Here is a 20861-nt window from a genome sequence, read left to right on the forward strand (position 1 = left end):
GGCGGCGCAGCACCGCGCGTCGTCGAGGTTGCGCTCCAGGGCGGCCATGTAGCTCCAGAGCCGCCGGCGCCGCTGGTCTCGGCCGTCGTCGTCGGCGGCGGCGAGCCGCAGGGCGTCGGCCCACCGCTCGTAGACGAGCTCGGCGAGCATCTCTTCGAGGACCACGTCTTGCACGTGGTCCACGGCGGCGGCCAGCTCGTCGTCGAGCGTCTTGACCGGCGCCGCGTCACGCGGCGATGTGGGATACCGCGCCACCGCCACCGCACCGTACTGCTGATGCAGCGCGGATCGTCTCGTGGCCGCGTCTTGGTGCCGCAGGCGCGGCGCCGACTTGTGCCTCTTGGTTGTACCGAGCGCCGCCTCGAGGGGCGTGTCGACGAGGAGAACCGGGGTGGGCGACGACAGCCACAGCGCGGCCATTCTCAGCACGACCGCGCTCCTCCTGCCAGCACCCGTCGTCTTCTCCTCCTCCTGCTCTGGGTACCGCCAGGTCCACCAGCGCGCCGCCCTGTCGCGCGGACGAAACGGCCGGCCCCGCGCAAAGGCTTCGACAAAGGCGCCGTCGACGCCCGCGAGGCTGCGCAGGGCGTCGCTGACGTCGCTGCTCACTAGGGCCCCGCGCAGCACGATGAGCTGCTCGACGCCCGACGGCTCCCCGCCGAGGAGCTCGGAGCGCAGGTTGTCAATGGTGTCGAGGCGGTGCCGGTGGTGCGACTGCGGCGTCCACTCGAGGACGTAGCCGAGGGGCGCGATGCCGTCGTCGGCGCCGGGGAGGTAAGGGGAGAGCGGCTTGCGACGACGTTGCGACATGGTAGGTATACTAGCTGCAGCTGTCCTCTTTTTTTTTAGGTTTGTATCTTGTAAGTTCGAACGCTGAATATATGTTGTCTTCAACTGTTGCGTAGCATCGCATAGAGTCTGAAAAAGTTGCCATAGATAGGGCCATGGTATATACTCGACTCACCGGCAACGTTGGAATGATCACGCAGCTGCGGGAACGATGGGCATCTCTTGACACGTCTGCATCATGCGACCGAAGACACACATTTTTCAATAAATTTGCTCCTTCTCGAATACACACTGTCACGCTTGCGTGTGTTGCGACCTCATGGTGATCATACGCCAGGCCTGAGGTGGTCATGCGCCACAAGCCAAAGTCACCATGTCATCTATTCTCTCGCTCGAGACGACAGCTGACAAGAAACGTCCTGCAATCGAAGAAAAAAGGAGCAACTGGTTTTTGGACAGATGATTTTGAAAACTGACATGCGTATCGATAGATTCAGATATCAGCTGTAGTAAACTGGAAATAACTAGGAAAAGCAGGATTGATTCAAACGAAATACACCATTTCCCAGCTTGCCTCTCCATTGCTCCCGGAACGCCATTCAAACATACAATTTCGCAAACGCCGCGTTTTTTTGTTTTTGATGATGCAAGGCAACCGATGAAATATTTGGTGTAATGTGTTAGACATGGCAAATATTTCCGGTCCCAAGTTTGGCAGACGCACAGTGCTCGAGCGAGAGCACTCAAGAGTACCTGCTACCTCGCCTATCCATCAAGTCGTTACAAGGACGGCTCAAGAACCAAAATAAAAAATAGGCTGAAATACATAAAAAGCGGCCGAATGCAACTCTAATAACTCAATGCAAGGTCGTGTACACATATCTGCTGATGAGCAAGCCTGGCGGCAAGGTCTGTTGTTTTGTGGCTAGGTTTCGATGCCGGTGTGGTAGGTGTGGTGCTCATGATGGCCGTGGTCGTCGCCGTCATGGTGCAAAGTGACGCTATTGAACTCGAGGAACGGGTCCGCGATTTCGTTGCCCGGGGTGGAAAGTCCACTGTCCAGGGGGACCCCTGGCATCCTGGAGCCGCTGATATCGACGCTTTCGCTCTCCTTTACGTTTCGGAAATTGACAGTATCGATGCCGCGGCCAGCATGAGGAACAATGGGGGGCTTCATGTGGCGAATAAGAGCCCATTGCGTGGTGCGGAAGAAGGGGTGGACTTTGATATCGGAAGCGCCTGCCCTGGCGCCTAGTCGTCGGTTCTCATCTTTGGTCAGAAGCTTTCGAATAAGAGATTTGCAGAGACTGCGGGTTTGTTAGCATAACTGAACGCGGCGCAGTCGATATGCAAGTTTGCGCGTTTGCTTACTTTGAAATCTGCGGAGCACCAGCGTGGTCGGGGAAGGGTATGTCCTCGCGGAGAATGTTGGCAAAAGTCGCATTGCGGTTCTTGCCCTTGAAAGGGGTTGTGCCGTAGAGCATTTCGTAGATGAGAATGCCCAGTGTCCACCAGTCGACGGCACTTGTATGCCCGCTACCCTTAATAACTTCTGGCGCAATGTACTCCTCGGTGCCGACGAAGGAGTTGGTGCGGAAATTGGCGATGCACGATCTGGTGTCGATGGTGGGGAGGGCGTCGGTTCGCGCTCCATTTTTGCCAACAATCATGGTTGGTTTGCCGCCGAGATCGGATTGTTTTGACAAGTCGAAATCCGAAAGCATAATGTGTCCAGATTGATGCAGAAGAATATCTGGGAGGTACGTTAGAAGGGGTAGGGTTCGTGGTGGTAATGCCAAGTGACCTACTTTCAGGCTTGAGATCTCTGTAGATGAAGCCCATTAGATGCAAATACTCGAGAGCTGCCGTGACTTCGGCAGCGTAGAAGCGTGCATCTTCTTCGGGAATGCACTTTCCGGGGCGCGTCTGCAGGGCACGGAAGAATTCGCCACCGCTGCAGTACTCCATGCATAGATAGAGATGGTCCTCAGATTGGAACGAGTGGTAAAGCGTGACAATAAAAGGGTGGTTACTCGTGGCCAGAATTTCTTGCTCGGCGAGAGCCCTCTTGATTTTATTGCGCTTGATCATTTCCTTCTTGCTCAAGACTATAGAATAGAGATGGGTCAGTTGATGGGGAGGAACGAGTCAAGGATGATACATACCCTTCATTGCGTATAGACGATTACTCTTCTTCTCGCGGACAAGATAGACCTTGCCGACATCTCCCTTTCCAATAAGCTTGATCTTGTCAAAGCTAGAGGGATTTACCTCCACATTGCGGATTTTGATGGAATTGGAGCTGTATGTTCGGCGGAAGGTGGCATTGGTAGCCTTGGGAGGGGGGAGAGCGCCGAGGGTATCAGTGTCCTGCAGCCCAGCGGCATGAGCTTTGGCGATGGCAGACGCAGAGCTGATGAGGCCAACGTTGCCGGAGCCGGGACTCTGAAAGACGGGATCCTTGCCGAGCTCGGCGGTGCCCGGGCGGTTGCCTGCGATGCCAAGGACATTGTCGGCATCATTGACAAACATGCCCTGGGCATTGGGGGCGCTGGCAACTCGTCGCAGCCTGCGGGCAAGCTCCTCCTTGGTCTCGGTGGTTGTGTGCTCGCCGGGGTTGCCGTCGAGGCCGGAGACATGTAGGGCCGGGGTATCGGGCGGGCTGGGGGGCACGGAGCCGTCGTTGTGGTGGCGGAGGCCGGGCTGGCCCTGGTGGACAAAGTAGGGATTGGCGTGGGCTGTTGGGCTCATGGCCTCATCGAGCTGGTTACCCTCGCTAGCGACAGTGTGTGCGCGAAGTCGGCCGACAGTATTACTGAAGAACTTTGTGTGGCGCGAGGGCTTGGGGCTGGCCATGTGGTCGCCGGCGGCGCCCGTGTTGATGGTGGTGCCGGCGGAGGAGGCGCCTGAGGGCGCGGCATTCTTGTCCTTGTCGCCGGCCTGGCTGTTGATGCGAAAGAAGCTGCGTAATCGGTGGCTCACCGCGCCGGAGGCGCCGTTGGAATTTTTGGGAGGCATGATGAGGAACGGGAAGGGACGCGGAGCGAGGAGATTTGCTTGATCTTGAACGGGAGTAAGGAGGATCACAACGTCGATGCCATGGTTTTCCGTGGAATGAGGGAGAAGATGACAATGGGGTGGCCGTGATGCTGCGAGTCGGAGCGGTAGCGGGAGGGATTGAGGATTGAGGCTTCAAGGGACAGGGAAGAGAAGAGGAACGGGAAGCCGATGATGCCAGCGAGAGGGGACAGCGGAGAGTGGAGATGGGACGGCATTAGTGCATCCTGCTTGCCTGGCTCGCACAGCCAGCAGGCACCAAGCCAAGATTGGTGATTCGGCGGTCGGGGACGGACGGACGGCGCCTGGCTCCAGTCCAGTTGCTGAGCAATCAAGGCTGATGGCGCTAGATAAAACAGCGCTGTGCTAAAACAGCGCTGTGCTAAAACAGCAACTCAGTTCCAGGCTCCGTTGACCTGAAGCTGGTAGGCAAATACAGTGGACACTGACGGACAGTTCGCTGTACGGTACTAAGCCTCTGGAGGCTTGGGGGCTTAGAGGCTTTTAGAGGCTTGGAGCCTGTCACGTCCCGGGCTGGGGTTGGCCCACTGGTCCAGTCGTCCAACAGTAAATCACCATCAGTGTCATCAGCATTGACTTTTATTAGGTAGCAAGCCGTCAGTGGGTTATGTTGATGCATTGAATGTTACCTTGAATAGGTCTAGTACTGGGGAGCGGCAGAATATGATGGCATTGATTATTCACCTTGGCGGGACATGGGGTGGGTGCTTGCCTTGAGCTACTATCATGAGTACTAAACTACCTGTATGTAGGTGCCTACTAACCAAACGCCGGAGCTGTAAGACAAGGCGCTACTGGAGCAAGCTGAGCCTCGCAGCGAGACAACTCTTTGCGAATCAACAAAAAAATAGAAGCAGAGAAGGAAGAAAGACAACTTTCACACTGCGTCAGGAGCCGTCCGTGGAGTCCAACTCTGGCATGTCACTGACCAACGATGGGGTTCATCACCCTGGTACAACTGTACGACTCGGCAGTGCTCAATACCCTAAATACAATAGTTACCAGTTCAACGTGGCATCTGCTGCTCTCGTCATCACTGACTCAATAACTAGTACCACAACTACTTACCTGTACCTGAGTACCCAGGCAATGGTCCTGCTTTGAAATACAACACACCAGCCGCCTCAACCCCTATTCTTCTCATGATCGTAGACAAGTCGAGTAAAGTATAGCAACTGATTTGATCGAGCTAAACTCAGTTTTACAATCTGGGCTCATTACCGATCATGATCGTTTACAGCGAGCTGCTACAAGGTACACTGTCTGACCAATATGTCATCGAACCCTTTTCTCTTCCTCAACTCACCATAGCGACCAACAATATGGATAGTCGCTCCCTGCAATCTGCACTGCCTCCTTGGTCCCAATTAAGCAACCGCCTTTGCCGCTTTCCACATCGTCTTGTTTGCTTATTGACCGGCGTAGAGATATCGCTATAGACCACCATGATCATATTAACACCGTACATAGGTATGCTTGGCCAGAGGAAAGAATCCCTGCCCGCCCGCGAAGGCCTCTACTGCTACAGAATGCCCGGTTTCTTCTTCATCTGGTCTTTTTTTCCTTTCATTAACAAAGTAGCTGTATATTCTTAGTTCTTTCATTTGGGTATGTACACATAGTGAGAGCCCTTCGAAGGGCAACGCCTCGTCTGCTAAACCCGTTCGGCTTCCATTTACTCCTCCCGTCATCCCAACCCACAACAATGTGTGCGTCGCAAGCGCCAGCTAGTCTCCGAGCCTCGCCCGGGGGAAATGGCGCTAGTTTAATATTATTAAGGTAAGTAATGTTAGCCTGGGATTCCCCCTCCAGGCCCTACTTTCGTCTAGTAGGTATGCATTATTCGCGCTGTCGCGTCTCCCATGAATTCCGCCACCCTTGCCCATACCGTCATCTCGTCTATATAATAAGGTAACCCATGTTTCACTTGTTGGTTGTATCCATTGCAACGTCGGCTATTAGTTATACCCCAGCCATGCTGGCCATCGCAGCTGCGTCTATGCGCTCCAAAGTCTGCCGGCGGGACTGCCTTCCAAAACCTCTAACATTCGTACTTTGTTAAAAGTGATGATTGCGCCCTTGGTCCGCCAAGTCTGTACCACGCCAATTGCTTCTATCGAATCCGAAATGCTATGGAGAATATTAGTTAGCCTCCGTCACCGAGCTACGTGGCCCCCTGTCTTTGAGCTGCGACAGCCGAATTGCGTGGCTCAGCCTTGCGACGATTTCAAAAGTTCCCAACTACATCTCCGTATTGGTTCCTGGCCAGCCACTTGACGCGTCGGAATTTGCTCTAGTTGTTTCGTCTTTACTTGCACGGCAAGCGGCACTTTTCTTCCAGCCCAGCTAGATTGCATCCAGAGCCCGCCATGGCCACCCTCCAGGTCTTGGGCTAATTATAGTAGGTTTAGAGTCTCGAGTGACTGTGTCTTACATGCCCTTGTTCCCTTGAATTTGGCCCTGGCGCTGCCAAGTATGGTGAAAAACTCCGTTGTAAAACTTCGGGCATCCATCTAAGCCCGATCCATCTGATAATAAAGCGCCAAACGCCCAACTGCAAAACGCTAGATACACTACAGCCCTGATCCCATCTCCTCGTCTTCAGATGCATCCGACGACTCTGATTCTAAATTTTCATCTCGTCGCATAATGAGGTTTTTTAGTTTCCTCCTATTCGCCCGGTGCGTCAAACGGTCTTCCGTTACCTGGTCCCGCGTCGACGGCGTCACCTGGTTGCCATCCTTGTCCTTCAAAAAGTCGGGTATCGTCTCCTTGTCTTCCTCCGGCCTGATACTCCAGTTCCAGCTGTTTCTTGGCCCGTCGCCAACGTGCCAAGCCATGGGAACCAGGTGAGCCTGCTCGACGTGCTTGACCAACGCCGCGCGGTCAGCATGCTGGGTGACTCCTTTCCCAGCGCACGTACCCCACAGGCAGCACTGGTGCTTTTGAGGCTTGAGGTGGACTGCTTGGACATGTCGACGAAGTGTATCCATGTTGTGCAAGTCCGCTTTGCAGCAGGACCATTCGCACAAGAAACCCAAATAAGTTGGCTTCAGCGCAAGATAGAGCTCCCTCGGCGGCGGCGAATCAGGCCGCGTGACAGTCTTGCGACGACGCTTCAGCGAGTAGTTTGGAACGTGCTTTTGCCTGCCAGATCGCCCGCCACGCACAGCTGTACTAGATCCCACACTGCCTCGCACGTCGCCATATGCCACGCTGGCTCTCCACCCCTTGGGGCGGCCTCTCTTCTTGCGCGGCGGTCCATCACTTGTAGAGGCAGCTTCTAGGCTCATGTTAGCCGCTGTGTTCTGCTGCAATATGAGCGACTTCTGCTTTTTACCTTGTATCGTCACCTCGTATTCTGCGTACTCATGCGCCTTGATTGACGACGGTCTCAGTACCACGGATACTGGTGCCGGTGCCGATAACGATGGTCTTTTGTGCATGGACTGTGCAGCAGGAAGCCCCGCTGGGCGCGCTTTCTGGACCTCTGCATTATGATACACCAGGGTTGGCACGATGGCGTGTCGTGATGGCTCCTCGACATCAGGCTCAGGACGCGCGAGCTTGGTGGGCGTCGCGTGTGCTCCTGGGAACGGCGCGTAGTGTTCATCTAGGTCCATGGCGGCGCCACCGGCATCGCGCCCCGTGAGTCACGCAAGTCCCGATACGAATTCAGGTAGGGAAACTGTGTGAAAAGATACCCCGTAGCTCACACAATGGGAATCGAGCTGTTCGGCCGGCGCCACAAACCAGGCAAAACAAGGAAGCGTGATCGTTGAAGGTGCTATCCGTAGAGTAGGGGGCTAAAAGTCGCCCCAACATGACACTCACTATCTTATAATGATTAATAGTGGGGCGTTTAGACTAGCCAGAATAGTTTAAAGCTTTAAAAGGGATAGTTTTCAGGGATATACATTTTTTATTTTCTTAGAGAGTTCACAGAAAGAGGCGTGTATTAAATTATGATATCTTAATAGAGTAGAGTTTTTATTAACATATTTATACTATCTATTCTATCTATTCTAAATATATCCCCTTTAATTCCTAAAGATCTTTAAAAAGAATATATAGGTTTAACTCTTTAAATTACTCAATTTAACAGGAAGTAAAACTTCAATTCTTCATTCAGAGTACTAGAATAACAGTTTATAGCTATTCAATATAGGGGTAATAAATTGCTATTTTATAAACTTGATGTGATTTGTTTAGGCTAGGCCGGGGGGGGGGCTTCACGCCCGCCGAGCACCAGTCGCAGCAGTTCCTTTTGGCCCTATGAAAATCCACTTCCTGGCAGGGCTAACTGGGAGCCTTAACATCAAAACAGCCAATTGCCTCAATTTATCCACACCGGCCAACCTCGATCGATTACTGGCTGTGTACTAACTTGATCATCGTCTTACTCTCCGAGCCGTGCGCCCGGTCGGCCGGTATGACTCGACGGCAGCCATCTCGTCTCTGGCGGGGCTCAGCTTGCGTTTGCAGTGCAGCCGCGCTGGAAACCACAGCCAGCGGTTCATCTTCCTCAACAAGGGGACCAATGTCTGCAACAGAGTGACAGAATCCAGGATCCGGTTATCAATCGGGGCCATGGAGAATCCAACGGTCCCGCCAAACTGGCCGTGAGACCGCGACCGCCACCGTGCAAGGGAAGCTGTTGCCTGCTCGCAGGCTGCCATGGCGCGGGCGGGAACCGGGTACGCCATGCGAGGGATCCCGAGTCACTCTAGCACGACGAGTCACCACACACGCACGCTTGCACCAGGCTGACGCCAGACTATACGTGTCAATAATGACCTTGACGTTCTCGGCACACCTTTGCAGACCGCCAACCAAGCCCGCATCGCATGCTCACAGTCATTGGCGTTGCTGTCATATGCCAGCCAGTATCGCTCGACGGCGGCCCGAGGAGTGCCCCGTTTTCTCTGGGCAGACCTCCATCCAGCAATAGCAACCCAAGTGCCGGATCAAGTTATTAAGCGCTTTATTTGTCTTCGATCGGCCCCAGTATGAGGCTGCGCCAGGTTTATGGATGCCTGCCCTGCCGGACTCCGAGCCTACCAAGGTAATAATAACCGTAGAGGCCCCAGGCATCTCTTTTCATTGTCCCTCTTCATGTTCCTCCCATCAGCGTCTTTGAATGAAGCCGTACGCCATGCAAAAGAAATACTACCCGGTTCTCTCCCTCAGAATCCGGCCAAACTTCACACCAGAGGGCGACGTTTCGCACCTCTCGGTCACGTATACCATACCCAAGTCAGCCCTGGCCGGCTCAAATCCTCACTTGAGCTATACGACTTGGTTTGGCAACTTTGCCGCTCATCGCTATTCAGAGTCCGACATATTTGCGACGGATACTGTCGGGCGCCTGCCATTCATATTCGTCGACGAAACTAGCACCTTGCAACAATGGCGCCTCGGCAGAGATCCAGTCAGCGACTTGACCATGAAAATGGACGTCTTTCCTCGCAAAGTTGATATCCATACTGCACCCGGTCCAAGAGTCGATTTGCGTCTTGACCAGGGAGGACTTGTCGGCACAGGTGGCTGGTTTTTGCCTCAAGTAGTTCAAGGCAGCTTTTTTACCCATGCTGTAAGCTGGGATCTGTCTGTGGCACCACCAAGGACACGCACTGTCTGGACTTATGGAGAGGGCCCTTTCCGGGTCGAACAAGTTGGCACAGTCGACACCTTTACGCGCTCTGTTTTCATGGTTGGACCTATCCAAAGCTCCCCTCCTGCGCCGCAACTGCACTCTTCGCCTAGCACTTGTGCTACCTACTGGTTTGGCAACCTTCCACCAGTTCTTCAACGCCTCAGAGGTTTCAACACAAAACTATACACGCCAATGGCAGAATTTTTCCAAGACTTGGATGGCTCATATCGCGTCTTTATCCGAACCTCTCCTCGAGGCTGGGGAGGGTCAAGCTTTCTCGGCAGCTATATCCTTGAATACAGTGACTCCATCTTGGAAGCTGCAGACGAAGAGGTCATAGGCCTTCTAGCACATGAAATGGTACACAGCTTCACAGCTTTGAGCAATGAGGACAATGGCGAGGAGAACGCCTGGTTCGTTGAGGGCAAGCGATGACACCCTCGTATTCCTTGTGGAGGCGTTGACTAACAACTTGTTGCCAGGTATTGCCGATTACTACGCAACCTTCCTACCGTATCGCTTCGGCCTCGTCCCTCCATCCTACGTAACTACGAGGGTGAACGCTAGCTTGTACAGATACTATGCGAATCCAGAAATTCACATTTCCATGGATGATGCATTGAAGTATTTTTTTACATCATGGTATTCCGAGTGGATACCGTATGATCGTGGGTTTGTGTATCTCTTGTTGGTAGATGATCAGTTGCGACGCCTGCCTGGTGAGCCAGATTCGAATTCCTCGGGTCTTTTCGACCGCATCATACTTGATCTCTCGTCCCGGTGGCGGCGAGGCGAAAAGGTGCAGCAGAAAGATTGGCTCGCGAGTATTGGGTACTATTTGCATGGCAGAGTCGACTGCGCCGCTCAGCTGGAGGCCGTCTTTGCTGGCAGACCAAGCATCAACCTGGCAGGCCGGCGTGTGGGATCGACGAGGAATGTGCTTCGCGAAACGAGGCAACCCGTCATCCAGTTTGGATACAGCAGGCTGTCAGTGTCGAGACGTATCGTTGAAGGTCTTGTGCCCGGGTCACATGCAGAGCGTGCTGGATTGCGCAATGGCGACGTGATTATACGAACAGGGTCGACTACTGAAGCTGCACAAGATCCGCTGGCGAAATACTTTGTGGTTGTAAGCAGGGATAGGGAAGAGTTGTTTATTGAGTACTCTCCGCGCGAGGACCGAGAAGTGCCATGTTGGTTGTTGGAAAGTTTCAAGGAGGACATTATACCCGCAAGCTTCATTCGCTAGTCACCGGAAGTCGCCAATTTGAGGCCCCGCGGGTTCGTCAACATCGGCTTTTTTTAACACTTTATTTATTCTATACTCATCTCATGATAATTCATAATATCAAATCAGCTCACTATTATTCAATTTGGCCCCAAGTGATTTACCTTGGATGAAAGAGCTGCTGTACCTTGCAGATCGAACACTTCAGCTGAAGTGGGCAAGTGGGCTTGGCTGATCACATTCAGCCTCGCCGCCGTTATTCCCGTCGGGTCGGGTCTCACACATCATCTGAACTTTTCTCAGTTTTCGGAGGGGGGGGAGAGGTCGCAAGCTGCCTTTTCCAACATCCCTTCCCTCCTTACTCGAACATCGCGGCGGAGCAGAGATCAGGCTGCCGATGGACACGGCTCCCGTTCCGGATGAGCCGCGACCCCGGCCGCGTGCGAGAGCACGCTGCACATCGTGAGCAACATGGCGCAGCTGTACGCGACGGCAGGGAAACGTAGCCGCCGCGCAGACGCGGTAGCCAAAAGCACTCCTGCTGTGCGCGCAGACGTTTGGTCGGCACCACGCCACGACCAGAGGCCGCAAGGCGCAGACAATGATGAGAGATCTGGCCGCGCGTATGGAGACTTGAGAAGAGGAGAGTGGAGTGGGTATATGGCAATCCGGGGCTATTGGTGAATAAAAAGACATTGTACCGGAAAATTGACGTGATCAAGAGTATTCCATGACACATCGTGTAAGTGCATTCGCGGCGTCTCGCCTGCTTACATCAGGCACTGAGATGTCTTTTCGCATTGCAGCCTGAAATATTAATTACTTTATGTATACAGTAATTGCACACATATTTTGAAGTATTCATGTCGAATTGTATCATAAGTAGTGGTATTCAAGTACACTTCGACATCAATGACATCGCGACATTGCGGGGAAAGTCTAGCTTAAACCGGAGGCAGCATGGCATGGGAGTGACCACGACCAAACAACGACAGTAAGGAGGACGGACTGACAATAAAATAACTACGATAGGGTTATTGAAGACTAGTAATATACTGATGAGGGCTAAATCAAAAGGCGCTGTTTCAAGTACAGTTGGTCATTGACAGCTGCTTTGTTTCGTCACCATGGTGAGGGGACTGTTAGAGTCATCAAGCCCCGATCAACTATTTCGGGGATAGGAGACGTAGCAGAGCGAATGATTAGCAGCAGCACATTTATCAGCAAAAATGGCACAAGACACCTTCAGGATGGCTCCATCCAGGCAGGTGCTGGTCTGGCGCCATTTGTCGTCATCGAGCATTTGTAAGCACCGTGCATGCGCCGTCACCTTGCTACATGTATATACAAGAAGGCCCCCCTTCCGAGCTATTCAGTCCAGTTTCATCTTTGGCAACCATTCGACCCGTGCCTCAACAAGTTTTCAATCTCCACCATCATGGCCACCCCCACATTCTACGCCGTCGTCGTCGGCGTCGGCTCCGGCACCGGCGCCTCGGTCGCGCGGCTCTTTGCCCGGGGCTACCCGATCGCGCTGCTCGCGCGCAAAGAGTCGAGCTACGCGCCCGTCGTCGCGGCCATCACCCAGGCCGGCGGCACCGCGCTCGGCATCAGCACCGACGTGTCCGACGCGCAGTCCCTCGACGCCGCCTTTGCGCGCGTCGCGCGCGAGTGGCCCCAGGCAAGGCTCGCCGCCGCCGTGTACAACGCCGAGGCGGGCTTCTCCTACAAGCCCTTTCTGGAGCTGGCCCCCGAGGATCTGGACCGAGCCCTGAGCACTGGCGCGTAAGTCGTTTATTCCGTCCCTTTGTTCTCTCTTCGTGTTGGCTAAACGTTTGGCGGGGGATATACAGCAAGGGCCTGTTCTACTTTGCGCAAAAGACGCTCCCGCTGCTTCTCAAGGCCGGCGAGGAAGAGGTCGCCGCCAAGTACCCGCCGACGCTCATCGTCACGGGCGCGACGGCGGCGCTGCGCGGGAGCGCCAAGTTTGCCGCGTTTGCGGCGGGCAAGTTTGCGCAGCGCGCCATCACGCAGTCGCTCGCGCGCGAGTTTGGCCCCCGCGGCGTGCATGTCGCCTACACCATCATTGATGGCAGCATCGACACGCCGTGGGGCAAGGACCGTGTGGCCAACGGCGGCGTGGCTGATGGCAAGATTAGCCCCGATGCTGTGAGTCATCTGTCCCTGTTTACTTTTCTGTCAGACCAAGCGACTAACACCAGGGCTAGATTGCCGAGAGCTACTGGTATCTGCACACACAGCCCAGATCGGCATTTACACAGGAGTTGGATCTGCGTCCATCCGTAGAAAAGTTCTGATGTGGCTACAGTCCTAATAATACACACGATAAACAATATTCAACCAAAAACGTCCAATTTATGATGACCACGTAATGTCGATGCAACTAATGACAGCAATCTCTAAACCTCCGTCTCAACGTCTGGCTTACGGCCGTCCAGAGCGGTCATGTTCTTGACCTTGCGTGCGAGATACTTGACCTCATCCTTGGCAAACTGCACGTTGCGCATCGGTCGCCACTGCATCAGCCCGCGCTGCTTGCGGTGCAAATCACGGCTGTTCTCGCGGTACTCCTTGATCGCCGAGAGTGGTCCGTGGCTCTTCTTCGACGCATCGCTCACGCCCGTGGCGGCTGTCTCAGTGGTCTCGAGTGACACACGGCCGTCGGCAGTATCATTCAAGCTGCTTCGTGTTGCGTTGGCGGACTGAAGATCCCCTCCTCTTCCTAGTGACGCGTCCGTGGCGGGGCCGGAGCTACCACTAGTTTCCTCATCGCTGTCCGCATCGTCGTCGGCCTCATACTCGTCGGGTACATCGTCATCTCCGTCGCCATGTTTCCTACCGGCCATTGCCCGAGAAGGGTCATCGCCAAAGGCGTTAGTCCAGTCGGTGCCGTCCTTGGCCAGCCACCTCTTGCGCTCTCGATCGGTAGCTTGCGCGAGAACGTCGCGGCCTTGTGTTAACGAGTTATCATGAAGCTCCTGAGTCAGCGGTGGCACCTCCGTCTTGACTTCCTTTTCACGAACACCTTCCGCAAAGCATGCCTCCCATGTTTCAATGGTCTCTCGCGAGTCGTTGTCGCTGACGAAGCGGATGTGGTCGGAGTCTGTGCCTGGCGAGAAGCGGCCGCGAAATTTGACGCGACCGATTTCTTCAATGTCGAGATCGGGAACCTCTTTGAAGTTTTCTTCGGTAATGTAGTTTTGAGCAAGACGCAGGGAATTGTTGCACTTCCACAGAGGCACGTCAAACTCTTGCTCGTCAGAGTCCTTCAGGTCCTTTAGCCAAATGGCAGCAAACCCTTCCGAATGGCGCTTTCCCGTGGGGTGGAATTCGAGGAATACAGGCGATCTGTATCGGTGGCGCACAGGCAGGCGGATTTCGTGGCTGTTCTCGTTACCACTCACGTCAAACGTCATGTTGTCGCCGACTCTGGCTGAGCACGAGCGCCGGACACTGGCCGTCGAACCACCTGTGCGAAAGCGTAGCTTGGCCTTTGACGACGGCGCGTAGCCCACTGTCTCAATCTTGTCGGATGTAAATTCAAAAGTACCAATCTCCCAGCCCATTTCTGGTGGCGGTAGGCGCAGCTCCACCGACTTGAACAAGAGCGAGATACGGGCGCGACCAAATCCTATGCCGCCATCGAGAGGGTACCATCGAGTGACTTCGCTGCTTGTTTGTAGAATATCCGAGACCTTGAGAGGAACCACCCCGATGAGAGGGTCGTGCTGTCGATGGCGGGAGTCGCGAACGGCAACGGTTACGATCGCGGAACGCCAATCACGAACAAACTTCTCAGTACCAGCATTGAAAATGGGCTGCGAGGATACAACCTTGGTACGCGTCTTGTACGCCAAATCGTCGTTGATGAGAATCGTGCAATATGAGCTAGGAAGCTTCTTGCTTTCGGCCTCCTTCACTTCGCCGGCCTCGGGACGAGCGGGCTCGTATTCCTTGCCCTTGCGGTTCCCGTCCGAGCCGCGGACGTTGGCTAGTTCAAGGCCGACAATTTGATGTACAACAACACTGAGGATACCCGAGGGCCAGAGCGGATCAGGTGGTGTGACCAGAGCTGCGTCTTCTTCAGAAGTCTGGGGTACGGCGTTTTGGCGCTCCGCAGTCTGTGGCTTGTCTTTTACCTCTTCAGGCAGATTCGGGTTCTGCTCGTCCGTTCGTAGAGCCTTGCGGAAAAGAGTCTTGCCAAAGAAGCCTACCTCCCAATGCAGCTCACCCGGCATGCTGCTTTCCGCGTTCATTCCCTTGAGCTTGGAAACTTGGGGGAAGAACTTCCCAGGGTGCTGGATGAGCTCTTGGATACTCAGCTCAACCTTGCCTACAACATCGTCGGCGGAGGATCTGTCGCTGTCCCAGAGTTCCACGGAGAGCTGTTCGTCTGCCTGAATGATGTCAGGTGTGACCAAGAGGCCGCAGCTCTCTCCAAAATATGGGTTCAGATCATCCTGAATTACGCGAGTGCAGAATTGTGGCTTGGAGAATTTGCTCCAGCAGATGGTTATGTACGGGTCTGAGCCGCCACCTTTGCTGCCGCGTTGATCCTGTTTGCTGAGATCCACTGCCTTGTGGATGCGGATATACAAAACACCCATGGCGATGGTATCCTTTTTGATGTCGTCGCCCGTGAGCATGCTGCTAACATCGAGCGTCAAGCTTTTCGGCGCGACGTACATGGAGGCCGCCGCCGAGATAGCCCAGTTGACAAAGTTGGAAATCAGAGGCAAGTTGAGAATATTAACGCCGGTCTGGATCATGGGAGTGCATCCAGCCTGAACCTTGGGGACGCCCATGAGAGTGACTGTCATGGTCTTGAGGAATGGCGGGTCCGGTGTAAGCTGCAGTCGGAGGCGAGCAGTGGCCACCAGACCTTGCAGCTCAACCCAGACAGGCAAAGGAACACCAAAGAGTCCACGAATACCGAGATAAAAGACAAGCTGCATGCCCATGTTGCGAGCCTTGGAGGCAACGTCCTGGCCTGAGGGCTTTGCGTGATACGCAACAGAAACCTCCATGTTGTAAAACTCGCCAGCCTGCTCCATGGCCGCCATTTCGTTGGGGTCCATGGTCTTTTCGTTTTGCTTTCGGATGTCGGCCTTGATATCCTGGACATGGGAGTCTGGCAGCGCACGCATATTCAGAATTCGAAGGGGGTTGCTGCCTTGATGAATATCAGCGACGCGAATGTTTTCGATGATGCCAGGAACAGACGCCGCCATGACATCTTCTAGGCTACTCAGTTGTTAATTGTTTCCTATTCAATGATGAGACAATGAGCACATAATTAGACTTACGTATCGCCAACAGCAGCAAAGACCTCAGGGTTAATGAGGCCCCAGATTATGCCAATGGCCGTGTTCATCCACTCTACTGACTCGGGAATCAGGTTGACCTTCGCCGTCTCGCCGCGGGCCTGCTCGCTGGACCACTCAACATCACGGCCCTGGCGGATAAGCTCCTTGCACCAGAGAAAGACACCAGCCGAGATGCAGAAACCAAGGGGGACCAGTCCAAGGAGCCTGCCGCCGAAAAGTTTGCCGATAAAGACAACGGCCACAAAGATGCCAATACACAGGCCATTGGCGCGATTCTCGAGGCTCTCAAACATGGGCTCGTAGCTTACGGACGGGGTTTTGTAAAAGAGGACCGACGTCTTTTCGCTACGAATGGGCACGTCCGATGTGGCTCCCTCTTGCACGGGGTCGGGTGGTGCAGAGATATCCATCGTCTCGCGGTACTGCTCACGAGACATGTCCGCGGGCTTGGGAACAGTGGTGTCTTTGCCGAGATTTTCGTTTGGGATCGACATCTGCCACGCCGAACTTAGTCGCTTACTTCTTCAGCCAACAAGTTCAACTCACCTGAGGGTCCTCGGTAGCCTTTTTAAAGTCGATTTTGGCGTCGCGAATCTGCACGTCCTTGCCAGTGACGGGATCACGCACCCAACGAGCGTCCTTGCGTTCAGCCTTCTCGGTTTTCTCGTCGCGTTGCTGGTGCTCCTTGACTTCGCCGGACTGGTCGTTTGGCTGCAGGCGGGCATCAATCTCAGCGTCCCGCTCTTGCTTCTCGCGGTCGAGCTGAGCCATGAATTCCTGGATATTGGGCACGCGATTGCGGCCGGAGTAGTGCTGGCCCGAGGGCACTACATGGTTGGGGTTGTTCATAGTGGCCACACTCGTATATTTGTTATAGAAGAGAGAATGGTCGATAATTGAGCGAGATTGTCAGTTATTCGCTCCACAATGCTTTTTTAGAGGATTTTCGGCATTGGACTCCTGAAGCAGCTTTGTTCGTTTGCTGTTTGGTATCTGGAGTGTCCGTATCAGAAACAGCCAGACCAACATCAACCAGACTAAAATGAGCAGCAAAGAGTTGAAATGGGAAAAAATTTAGGATGGAGGAAAAGAATAGGGGGAATATGAGGAGAGAAAGAAACTTGCCGAGTTTCTCCAGGCATTTCTCAAATTGATGAGCTTGGACAGGTTGAGCTCGTTATCCCATCATCCATGACGTAAATCCAGTGGTCCACAGCCGCTAAAACCGGCAATCCGCATGCTTGTCGGCGGGGCTTCCAGATCGAGCCATCCCTGTACGCCGCTGATGTGGGTTTTCTGTCAGTCTCCAAGGCCAGGTTTCTTTTCATTAAATTATTTTGAAAATCATTTCTGGTCAATTAAATATATACCATACCCAAGCTTTTTTTCCCTTAATTTAAGAATGCTTACACTTTTGAGCCGCTCTCTACATCACCATCCTCCAGGTACAGGTACGTGTTGGATTTTGTGGGGAGAGTCTAACCGTGGCGTTGTAACTGAACAGCAATCAGGGCAAGATTGTCATGCTTGAGCCAAACCTTGTTTGCTTGAGGGGCCAACGGCGTGTCACATCTTGGCTTTTTCAGCTAATCTAGGTTGCTACTTCGATCGGCGGGGTATCTTGCGTAATAGTCTGCAGTCGAGCGACACCGGATGTGGCTGATCGAAATTCGCGGCTACAATATATTAATCTGATGCTTGAATGCCTCAGATGCTCAGCTTAATAACTGAATAGCACTAAAGTGTGCATCTCGGATGTGTTCTTACTCGAGTCAAACGAACCACTGCCCACCGATGCTACATGAACATTCAAGTACTGGACATGGGAACCGGCGCGCGCCGGGATGCGAAACAGGCCAATACGCGGGGAATACTGTCAAGAAATGTACCCGTTCAATTGAATATGGCTCATTATACTGTAAGTAAAGGGGAGGACGGTATTCTTCCGGTGCTCGAGAAGGCCACAGAATCCGGTTCACGCAAGATTACTCTAACTCAGTATTTAGCAATGTCGTTTCGTACCAACTCTTCCGAATTTTCTAATATTAATGTTCAACATATAACTTACTATATCAACTCAACTACATGCCCGCACCCGAACCAACCGGCCGGCCAGTGAACTCACGACGCCCGGAAGCGTACCCTCCTGGGCGGGCCGGCGAGCGCAGCGCCAGAGACTCGAGCTCGTCAGCAGCTCCCAGCTCGCGCACAGCCCCAAGTCGCGAGGTTTGCGCTTCGCATTTGGTGAGGCCCGGTTGCGCGGACGGAAGAGGCGGCCCGCAAGCTGTCGTCAAGGACGCCATCCGCTGTGTGAGCGGCAGCGTGTGCGAAGAGCCGGCTGCCACGGCGCCGTGGTGCACAGTCAGCCGGCGAACCGCCCGACTAGCTCGCTGCTCATCCATCTGCAGGAGAAGGCGCACCACACGGGGCAGCCGATAGAGCGCGTCCATGGATGGCCGCGCTCGGTAGACATCGTAGCTCTCCTCGGCGCCCAACATATGCACTACCTCGGCGACGAGATCCGACGTGCAGGGAGAAGATGCTCCCGGTGTCGAAGAGCCCAAAGTCGAAGACCCCGGCGTCGAGGATCCCGGTGTTGACGATGACCCGTCGTCTGTCAGGCTTCCCTGGGCACCTTCCATGACCGCCATCATCATGCAGAGTGTGTACCTGCCCACGGGAAGCCGCAGTCCCCATGAGCGCTCCCTGTAGCGATCCAGCACATCCGCCGTCGGAGAGCTCGCAAGTACAAACGGCCGCAGGACGCAGAGGAACAGCGGAGGCAGGACGCTTTCGCCGTAGCTCAGAATAGCCCCAATAAGGTGGCTACGGCCCTGGAGCTCGCCTTCCTTGTCCGCGAGAGCGTTCTCGGTGAAGCTGCCAGCGCCGAGCTTGGTCGCACGCTTGGTAAAGTCCAGCACAACAGCGTTGGCGTAACCGTAGATGCCGACGGCACCGGTGAGGTCCTCCCGGAATGGCAGTCCCGCATACGCGCACAATAAGAAGACGACGTACGACGTCATGCCGGCCTCGGCGCGGAGCATGTAGTGCGCCGTCGAATTCCAGTCCCGGAAAACGTCCTTGTCCTTGTCTATCAGTCCCGCGTAGACCAGCTTCTCGCGGTTCTGGAGGAAGACGGCTGCGCGCAGGGCATCTCTGGCGGCGGCCAGCCATTCCGCGGCGTCGTCCCTCCCGTCGCACTCGGTCAGAGAATCGTCCCAGAGCTCGCCCATCTGGCGACCTAGGTACTCGCACGTATCGAGTGACTGCGTGGGACAAAGGAACTCGTCGACGCCTATGCAGAATGCCAGCAACAGCGTCAGCGCCGGCCGGGACGTCGGCGACCCCGGCAGCCACTGTTCCGAGAATTGGACGGCGTCGCGAATCGAGTAGAATTGCTCTGATACGGGGGCCGTCTTTGGAAAACAGCACTCCTCGGCGTGCGATATCATGTCGGCCTCGCCCGCCAGCTCGTCTTCCATCCATTGGTGCGTCAGTTCCACAACGCGGCGGGCCGAATTTTGCAGGTCAAGAGACCCAGACCAGGTCGCAGTGCCGGCCAGTTCGTCAATAAAAGTTTCCCCACCCAGCAACAATCTGGCTGCCCAAGGACCGGTAGCTCGGATAGCTCCCAGCGGTGCCACGCGCGGGTCGAAATGCTCTATGCCCTTGTTCTCAGAGATTGGATTGTCTTCGAGGAGACGTCGAGTATCTCCTCGAAGAAAATTGACGTCGTATCCGACGGTTGAAACGTAGTCTAGAGTGGCTTCGAAATCCTCAGTTCCAGAAGCCGGGGTCAGAGTCGCGCCTGGCATGTTGAGAGTCGACTATCTTCAAGTTCTGCGGGCGCGGAACTTGTGTTTCTCTCGTGAGTAGTGAAGAAGAGGTATATCTCAGCGACAAGTGTTTATGAATTCGAGGGAAAATAGCTTTTAGTCTGAGCAAGACTACAAAAGGTTTTAAGCGTACGCTTCATCAGACCACAACTAACCAATGAAGGGAGATTTTCCCCGATAATAGTAACAATCGAGGCAGACCAATAATACGCTATGTCTGAGAAACCCACGGCCCAGGTCATCAGTTATTACCCTTGACCTGGATGATTGCCGGGAAGCCATCGTACAGCCAGGCCACGAGGTCCCCCTGTCTTAATACAAGGGCAGCACCATACAGTAAATTGCGAGAGGTCAGGCTCCATAACGACTCGAAGCCAAGTGCAAAACCTATATCCGTAAGTATGCTTCCGCTGCTCAGAAGTCTTCGCTCGGAGCCTGATCGATTCTTTTCTAGTCGCGGGATCGATAAGACAACTATATCCGAAACATCTACAGCTTCAAGCTTCATGCTCGCGTCGTCGTTACAAGTCAGGTTCTTGGCTGGACCACAAATGACAGTGCGAAATGACTAGCTCCTGGGTAGCCAAGGGCAGAATTCTCGGCATAGAACCGCAAATATTATACTCTGATCCTCGCACGTTATAACTGTGACGTGATGGTGGTGATCATTTTTGCGGACCGGCGGCCCGCCGAGCATCAGCAAAAATGCGACAGATCGTAATGGCCCACACACACCATTTGCAAATTAAAGAGCTGTCGTCTCTTCATTTGGCATAACTAATGCAAGGCCAACAAATAGAAACATGGTGTCAACGCCAAATTACAGGAAAACCCTTGTTTGGGAGCTGCAGAGCATCGTAGTACCCCAGCACCAGTACGCTGGTTGAATGGCGATCGGGTGTATGCACGGAGCATCCGTACAGAGA

At 54.1% G+C, this 20861-nt stretch overlaps 5 protein-coding genes across 5 annotated transcripts; 2 read left to right on the plus strand and 3 right to left on the minus strand.

Moving 5' to 3' along the window:
* Positions 1 to 1714: 1714 nt before the first annotated feature.
* On the minus strand, positions 1715 to 3807 carry CCM_01525 (serine/threonine protein kinase (Nrc-2), putative; the record flags this gene model as incomplete). Its single annotated transcript, XM_006666681.1, has 4 exons — positions 1715 to 2096; positions 2161 to 2542; positions 2598 to 2897; positions 2955 to 3807. 4 exons carry the CDS (start codon positions 3805 to 3807, stop codon positions 1715 to 1717), a joined length of 1917 nt encoding a protein of 638 aa, XP_006666744.1.
* Positions 3808 to 6440: 2633 nt separating this feature from the next.
* On the minus strand, positions 6441 to 7490 carry CCM_01526 (uncharacterized protein; the record flags this gene model as incomplete). The annotated part of the gene is made up of 1 exon (XM_006666682.1): positions 6441 to 7490. One exon carries the CDS (start codon positions 7488 to 7490, stop codon positions 6441 to 6443), a length of 1050 nt encoding a protein of 349 aa, XP_006666745.1.
* Positions 7491 to 9022: 1532 nt separating this feature from the next.
* Positions 9023 to 9958, plus strand: CCM_01527 (putative lipoprotein; the record flags this gene model as incomplete). The annotated part of the gene is made up of 1 exon (XM_006666683.1): positions 9023 to 9958. One exon carries the CDS (start codon positions 9023 to 9025, stop codon positions 9956 to 9958), a length of 936 nt encoding a protein of 311 aa, XP_006666746.1.
* Positions 9959 to 12001: 2043 nt separating this feature from the next.
* On the plus strand, positions 12002 to 13069 carry CCM_01528 (short chain dehydrogenase; the record flags this gene model as incomplete). The annotated part of the gene is made up of 4 exons (XM_006666684.1): positions 12002 to 12056; positions 12128 to 12536; positions 12605 to 12920; positions 12980 to 13069. The coding sequence occupies 4 exons, from the start codon at positions 12002 to 12004 to the stop codon at positions 13067 to 13069; spliced, it is 870 nt and encodes a 289-aa protein (XP_006666747.1).
* A 102-nt stretch (positions 13070 to 13171) lies between these two features.
* On the minus strand, positions 13172 to 16948 carry CCM_01529 (C2 domain protein; the record flags this gene model as incomplete). The annotated part of the gene is made up of 3 exons (XM_006666685.1): positions 13172 to 16016; positions 16079 to 16593; positions 16646 to 16948. The coding sequence occupies 3 exons, from the start codon at positions 16946 to 16948 to the stop codon at positions 13172 to 13174; spliced, it is 3663 nt and encodes a 1220-aa protein (XP_006666748.1).
* Between the last annotated feature and the right edge of the window lie 3913 nt (positions 16949 to 20861).

The sequence above is a fragment of the Cordyceps militaris genome, assembly GCF_000225605.1.
Source record: "Cordyceps militaris CM01 unplaced genomic scaffold CCM_S00001, whole genome shotgun sequence".
Taxonomy (NCBI): Eukaryota; Fungi; Ascomycota; class Sordariomycetes; order Hypocreales; family Cordycipitaceae; genus Cordyceps; species Cordyceps militaris.